This window comes from Solanum dulcamara, chromosome 4, assembly GCF_947179165.1.
Source record: "Solanum dulcamara chromosome 4, daSolDulc1.2, whole genome shotgun sequence".
Taxonomy (NCBI): domain Eukaryota; kingdom Viridiplantae; phylum Streptophyta; class Magnoliopsida; order Solanales; family Solanaceae; genus Solanum; species Solanum dulcamara.
The window spans coordinates 25387570-25395557 of NC_077240.1; the positions used below are offsets into that span (position 1 = coordinate 25387570).

At 37.8% G+C, this 7988-nt stretch overlaps 1 protein-coding gene across 4 annotated transcripts; it reads left to right on the forward strand.

Moving 5' to 3' along the window:
* Positions 1–236: 236 nt before the first annotated feature.
* Positions 237–7471, forward strand: LOC129887093 (DUF724 domain-containing protein 3-like). Of its 4 annotated transcripts, none has more exons than XM_055962049.1 (9): positions 237–770; positions 1275–1688; positions 2599–3024; positions 5003–5081; positions 5152–5357; positions 5567–5657; positions 5746–6006; positions 6235–6393; positions 6463–7471. In XM_055962049.1, the coding sequence occupies exons 1-9, from the start codon at positions 312–314 to the stop codon at positions 7140–7142; spliced, it is 2775 nt and encodes a 924-aa protein (XP_055818024.1). In that variant the 5' UTR covers positions 237–311; the 3' UTR covers positions 7143–7471. The 4 variants fall into 4 exon arrangements, with proteins under 4 accessions (XP_055818024.1, XP_055818025.1, XP_055818026.1 ...); XM_055962050.1 differs by having other exon boundaries at positions 238–770; positions 5239–5357; XM_055962052.1 differs by having other exon boundaries at positions 321–770; positions 1282–1688.
* Positions 7472–7988: the final 517 nt, after the last annotated feature.

Genomic DNA, 7988 nt, shown 5'->3' on the forward strand with positions numbered 1-7988 from the left:
AAGTATTCGTTTTCTTCAAAACCTGTTTTTAATATTTTAAAAATTTATCATCACAGGCAATGAAGGGACCAGAGAGTTCTCAATTTTTTTTTTTTATTTATATATATAAGGAAAAAGATCATAGGAAATATCGCCCCAAATCAGTAGTGATAGTTTCTTCCCGCCGTAGTTGCCAACTGTTAAAAATTTGAGAAAAAAAGGGCGTGAAAAATATGACGTCAAAAAAGGAAAAACAAAAGGGGAAATTGGGAATTAAACATGCTAGGGCTTGAATTCCCTTTCGAATTTTGACAAAAGCCCTAAAATACAATATGCGTGGTGGTACAAGAACTAGACAGCAGCATCAACAATATCTTACTAAAGGCTCTACCGTCGAAGTTACCTCCGACGAAGAAGGGTTTAAGGGAGTCTGGTTTGACGGTACCATACTTGGTGTACATTATTCCGCTTCAAAGAAGAAGAAAGTTTTGGTTGAGTATCGGAGTATACTTGCTGATGAGAATGGGTCCAAGCCTTTGAGGGAACTTGTTAATGTTTCTTTTGTTCGACCAGTGCCTCCGCTTGAATTAGTTGAGAGTTTTGATTTACACGACGTGGTTGATGCATCTTACAAGGACGGTTGGTGGACTGGTGTTATTACTGGGGTTCTTGACGATTCTAGGTACCAGGTGACTTTCAGTAACCCGCCGGACGTACTTGAATTTGGGGTTTCTGAGTTGAGACTTCACAAACAATGGGTCAAAGGGAATTGGGTCTTACCCGGGAAGCAGGTATTATCATTTCGTATCCGTCTCTCGTGTTTTCTTCATTTCAGTATGTTGTTATACTAGGGTTCAGTGATTTGTTGTCTTTGGGTGCTATGGGTACGGATATTTTTTCCTGCATGTATTTCTGAGGATCATTTTCCGGTGGGTGGGGGTAGAAAAAGGGGTTATTATGGTAGGCTGCTATATCGTGTTTTGGTAACATTTTTGTTTTGAGCAGTAAAGTTATTTTTCCTTTATTTAGAGAGAAATAGGTTTCACATTTTAAGGTGACCAAAAGTTGCAAAAGGATCTCATATAGGAATGAATACATTTTCCTGCAAAACATCTTTTTTTGATCATACCAAACATTCAAGTTAACCAAACACCCTTTGTTTTATCTTCTTTGCCGCATTGTTTTCATTTCCACTTTTAAAGCTTGTAGCTTTTCTTGTCTAAAGTTCGTTATCCGCTTGAATTCTTGGTTTTCTATAATTGTCCTCTTATCTTGTCATGTCTAATTGTCGAAAGAGAACAGACTCATTGATGTTTAGTGTGGGAAAGAATGTGGAAGTATCCTTTGATAGAGATGATCGCCGTGATGCTTGGTTTCCCTCAAAAGTCCTTGAACATTGTGAAAATGGCTCTTTTTTGGTGGAGAGGTATCGGACAGTCGACAATAAAGCATCTATTGACAAAGTAACAGTTGATCCCTTCCATATCCGACCTTTACCACCACATATCAAAAGGAAGAAATTCAATTTGCTGGAAAAAGTGGATGCATTTTATGATCTTGCCTGGTGGAGTGGTGTCATCACTAGAGAGCTTGCTGATAGTAGGTATATTGTCTTTTTTAAGCACACAAACAGGGAGAAGGAGTTGAATGACTCTGATTTGAGGCCTCATATGGATTGGAAAGATGGCCAATGGTTTACTACCTCTCGGGTATGGTCCATTTGAATTCCTTTGATTTTCAGGTGTTGTTACTTTTATGGAATCAGACTACTACTTTGTTCTTTCTTTTCTAGTGGTCATAATGGTGGTTGAGGTTTTACTTGTATCAAAAAAAAATAATAATGGTGGAAGTGGTTTTATTGTTGGGCTTATATAATCCCTCTGCTGCTGTAAGTTGTAAATAGCAAATCACCAGTTCTAGTTTGCAGTGGCTTCCCCTTTTCCCCAAGTAACAAACCACACCAATGCAGGTGAAATGTGTTCATTTAAGTTGAAATATGAAAGCAGTCCATGCATCTGTATTTGACGGATGACCTTCGGAGGAGATATTTTTTATTCCTAAGTTGTGAAAACTTAATCCATTCTTTGTTGTTACATTGGGAGTTGGCATCGTGTCTATCAAGCTCTTCCCAATATCAGATTGTGGACATCAGAGTTGGATTGACTTTGAGCAAGATATACAAATCAACTTAAGTTTTCCTGTGAAAAAGTATATGTATAACAAAAGACAAATAATGATCTTCTTCTATCTTCATTGGGTATTCCTCTAAACTTACTTACATGTTAGCATTTGCTTTATAAGTTGTTTTGTCTTTTCCTTGCCTAATTCATTCTTGAGTTATTTGACTTTCTTAATTGTGTATCTGATTGTGAATATGACTTGAGCTAAGAAGTGTTTATGTGATAATGCTCTCAATTGATCTGATTTTGTACAGTGTAAGCAGAGTACATGGTATCAATTAAGCTAAATAGATAGAAGTGAGGTTTGCGTTGACTTTCTGATTCCAGATCTTTGACCTACATTGTTAGTCTGGTCAAAGCTGAAATACAGTGTTGTTTGACAGGCCCTGAAGTACTATCTTCTTCACTATTGCTAAAGCTTGTCCAAATTTACTTTCAGGACATTCCAATTCCTTCGGATTGTCAAACTAATGGAAGCAATAACTGCAGTGACACTAGTATTTCAAAAAAGGATGTTCCACTTGGCAGATCAAGCATTATGAATGAGATCTCTGAGGAAAGAACACACCACTCTATAAAGTTTATAGAGGATCTTAATGAGCCACATTCAACTGAAGAGATTTCACCAGAAGAGACATTGCAAAATGCCATTCCTAGTTGTGATGCTGAATCTCCACAGTCCCTCAAACTGTCCAAAGACATGTCACTTGAAGCATGTAATCTTAGTTCAAAGCCTTCTAAAAAACCCCGCACAAGGAGTCCTTTTGGTCATGCCAGCCCAAAATCTGAACGTTCTGAAATGAAGATTTCAGCACTTGTAGCTGGAGATGAGGAATCCCATAACCGCTCTTGGCAGAACAGAACTGTAAGTCATTTCTCACTTCCAATTTTTTTCTTGCATATTGTGTGTGTGTGTGTGTGTGTGTGTGTGTGTGTGTGTGGAGATCAGTGCTATTAAAAGCCATCCCAAAATGAATGTCAACTTTCCTTATTTGAAACTATTTAATGACACCATCCCCATTTTATCCTTTTTGGGTCCCACTTAACACTTTTTTGTGAAGAAAAGTCAACTAAAAGTAAGCACCAAAGCAACTTTAATAAGGGCAATTTGGTAAACATAACAAAATCTTCTCTTATTTCTTAAACTTCTTGCCCGATTAAAGGGTGCCACATAAATTGGGATGGAGGGAGTTCTAAATAAATTGTGAAGAAAAGTCAACTAAAAGCAAGCACCAAAGCAACTTTAATAAGGGCAATTTGGTAAACACAACAAAATCTTCTCTTATTTCTTAAACTTCTTGCCCAATTAAAGGGTGCCACATAAATTGGTATGGAGGGAGTTCTAAATAAATTCCTATGTGTATGGCATCTTTTATTGTCCATAAATGGTGCACTTGATTCAAAGAACGTGCTCTTCAATTCTGCATTGTGCTTCAAGTTTCATGAAACTTGTCGTTTTTTGCACTTTTTGATCAATTAAAATGCCCGTCGAGTGCTGACTATGGGAGGAATCTGTTTCTCCATTTGCCACCTCTCTGGTTGTAGGTCTTTAAATTGATAAAGAAAGGAACGCGAGGTGTTGCTAGAAGGACAAAGTAAAGCTAGTGTGTCCTGTGCAACATCATCTCTTATAATATTGTGTTAAATGAATGTTTATTGTTTGCTAAAACGTTTCTAGTAGAATTTACTGCAGCATTGAAGCATTAACTAATATGTCGTTTTAGTAGTAACATTACAGATGCTGAATCGTGTCTCAACTGACCTGTTTGTACCAATAGAGCATCCTCAATTTTTGTAGCAAGGTGCAAGTTAGTCTTACCACTTGTGAGATAATTGGGTCTGGCTTTGCTCATAACCCTTCAAGCTGAAGATAGCCCAACTACCCAAACAAGCCAATCTCGGGAACATAAATGTTCAATGTGCTCAGTTTATCTAATTTTTCCTTTTCCTTTCTTACCTGACTATATTAGCATACTGGTTTAATAACTCGAATAGTAGTACATCAGCTTGCTATTTGTGATAACCTACATAAGCTTACTATTTTCCACTAACTATCTAAATGAATAAGTCAGTTGACCAGCCTAAAGCCAATAGCTCTCAACATTTACTTAGAACTCACCTAATCGTGGTTGCTTTCAGCCTCCTGCTTCCTCTTTTCCTTCAATGATGAAAGTTGATTTTTTTCTTCTTGGTTTATTTGTTATGTTTTATTATTGTAATCTTTTCTACTTCATCTCTTCCACCATCCATTTGAAGGGTACTTAACTACCTTCAGCCTCCCATCTTCTAATCTAGATCAAAGGTTCCTAGACTCCAAACAGAATTATATTGCTACCTACTGGAAGTTTTCTTCTGCGGGGTAATTGTTATGGCTTTACTTTATTCTCTCACCGGAGGGTCTACAACTCCAATGAATTTGGTCTGAGCTGAAGTTATGGCTTCTTCCTTCCCCTATTTTCCCTTTGTTCTACTTTCACAATAATTATAGGCAAATGAGGAATTGCAATGGGTATTTGCTTCTTGTTGCTGATTCTTAAGTTTCTTGGGTTCTAGTTTTAGTTGTGACATGTGCTCTCTTTGAAAACCTTGCTCGAGCCTGAGCAACTTGTGTATTTTGGGGAGACAAAGCGCTTTGCCTTCAAGCCAAGCTGTGTCTTCCAAGGTTTGGCTTGGCTTGGCTTCAACACTAATTGGGTGGTGAAGGGTCAAAGAAAAATCTTTATTTACAATATGCTATCCGGTTTTAATTGTCAATCAGAGTTCCTACTCAGTACATTCATCTTAACTTATCCATAAAAAAGAAAAAGAAAAAATGCTTAGTGCATTCATCCAAATATATGCAGAGAAAGAGATGCCAGGAAATTGTTGAAAAAAAGAGTGGGGCACTTGAGAAGTTGCGAGGCCTAAAATCACCTTCAAGAGGTATTATTTGTTTCCTTGATACCTTTTTGTACTTTTGAAATTTAAATACAATTTTAGAGCTTCTCAACAGGTAGCAAGGGTATTGCAATAGAAAATGCTGCTGAAGTTACTCAAAAACGCTCTACACGTAAAGAAACTGATGTTCCTGTCATCATAGGGTTGGAGTGTACTAAGGTTAGGAGCTCGAAGGCTAAAAGATCTCGTCTGATTAATAATGTATCTTTGGAGCCTATTGGAGATCAGAAGCAGATTGATGCTGCTGTAGATGTTGTAATGGTAAGAAGAGATTCAAAGGCTATAATATCCCTCAAGCTGTTCTGTTTGTGGTTGTGTGCTTTGGGAGTTCTAACTTTATCACTTATACCATGCTGTTTAAACTTGATTCATTTAGAATTTTTGAATACTTGTAAGATTCTGTTCAAATCCATCGTCTTTAATCAGACTTTTAAAACCGCTTTGTAGTTCTGATTTTGTCTTTTCTATAGGAGACCAAACATTTGGATGATGCAGAGGGCATTAGTCCGAAAAGAAAAAGGGGACGGCCAGCTAAGAAACCACCTTTAATAACCCCAGCAGGTATTAATGCAAATTCCTTGGGTTTTCAATTGGACGTGGAATTTGATTTTCAGTTTTCTCCTGAAGGTTCTCTGCTCTATTTTTGTAGATATGGAACCAAGTGGAGATCATTCAAAAGATGAGAGTGTAGGTCCTGTTGAGCTAGCAATTATGCTAAATGTAGATGGTAAGGAGCAACTAGAGGTTCAAAAGGGGCACAGCAGAAAAAGAGGCAGGATGAAGAAGATAACCCAAACAAAAATGTCAAATGAGAAAGCAGTTCTGTCTTCATCCCAGCAGCATGAGAAGCATTATGTGAAGAGGGAAAAACGACAGGAAAAAAGCTCAAATATTGAATCTAAAGCTCAAGGTGAGTAATGGCTTCTGCTGTAGTAGTCACAATTTTGGGGGATGATGATGGCAATTTGTTGTATGATTTTGAGCACTTGGTGTGTTGAATTTTGAATGCCGTATGCAAATTGATTAGAACGTAGTTGATATGATGCAACAGTGAGTAACAACTTATATTTGCACTTCTCTTTGTTGGGTTTCTCAGCCCTTATCTCTTTTTTCAAAACCTCCCATTGGCCTTGTGTAGGTTCTGTCGACTCTTCTGGAGTGAAAACTGCTGAATCAAACAGGATAGCAACCGATGGTGAGGAAGTTCTTGCTGAAATACCCTTCAACGGATTTGATGATCAGCCCCTTGCAAAGTGGTTTGAAGAAATACAGTATCCGACTTCTGTTGATGGATTGAGTAAGCTACTGACCTTTCATTAGTTGCTTCCTGTTCTGGGCGTTTGTTGATGGTATTTTTTTCCTCCAGGAGTTTCACCTGCACCTAGTCCGAAGCAATGTGCTGAGATGAGGGAGAAACAAGACATGTCCATGCAAACTCCTGTCAACGGGACCCCAGCAACCCAAACTGATACACAGAGCTTGCCGTTTGTGAAAAATACGCTACTTTGGTCAACAATTGAAGCCATGGATATCTTTAGGAGGATCCCTCAGAAGCCACATTTCACTCCGTTGGAACACTCTAAAGAGAGCTCTCGTGAAGGACAAGCTATAGGTTATATGGTAACTTTTTTAAGCATCGTAGAGAGGACTTCTAGACTGCACTATGACGCTCCTAGAAGCACCTTTGAGGAAATCTTGGAGACTCTCAGCGACTTGGAAACCCATGGATTTGATGTGCAGGCAGTAAGAGACCGTCTAACTGAGTTACTGTTGATGAAAGATAAGCAGGAAACATTTGAAACTCAGGTTGTAGATATTGGTAATCAGATCATCACACATAATATGGAGAAAGAACGTATTGATGGAGAGATTGAAGAAATCAGTAAACAAATAGCAGAATTACAGGATAAACTGTCCCTGGCTACTTCGAGGAAGGAGGCTAAGGACCGTGAAATTGATGGTTTAAGGTCTAAGCTTATGTATATTCAAGCAGAGACGAAGAAGAGACATACTGAATTTGACAGTCTTGCTAGTAAACCTCTGTAACTGCTGCCAGTATGTCACTGTTGATGGTTTCTCTTGAAGCATGGGTGTCTGCTATTGCATGAATGATATGTTCCAGTAGTATCATAGTTGGGTAGGTGTTTTGTCAACCATTTGGATATCATGCCAAATGTGTATATGTCTTGTCTAGATAACTTTGTTGCCATAGTACATGTTTTCGGATGGTCTATAATTTAAGCTCCAGACAACTTTTCGTGCACCTCAAGGTTCGAAATGACTTTGGAAACTGATTTAACCATGGGTCTCTTTTCTAGTAAGAGGAGATAGTTATGTGATGTATCTGATGCCGTAGTTGTTTGTGCTTCTCTCAATTTTTCTCTTCAAAATTAGTTTCTGTTTTCTTTGTATAGATTGTTGAAATTTATCTAAATAGTCGTAGCATTGGATTTTGAATGTTAAATCACAAATAGGGGTCACCTACAATGCTTTGTGCATTTGCAAATCTTGGACCTTTAATGTGCTCTTTTCTGTGCAGATGTTTGGGATTTTTGTCGTCAGTGTGTACATTTAGTTTGTTTGTTCACTCCTTTTGCTTGGTTAAGGAATCAAACTGCTTTGGCGTTGCATGCTTCTTTGATAAGGAGACCTTTTTATTAGTGAAATGATCTAGCTTGTGAATTGACGATTTCCTGTGTTTTAAAATACAATTTTGGGACTCGCCTAGAGCAAGGCCCACTTGTGTGATTTAGTTCTGTGAGGTTTATGCCTTAGACATTCAAATATATGTCCTTGAGATGGAAATGTATGTCCTTGAGATTCGTCTGTTGACACTCATAATTTTTAAATAAATGAATGTTGTTTAATATTTTTTTTTTTATCTATAAAAAT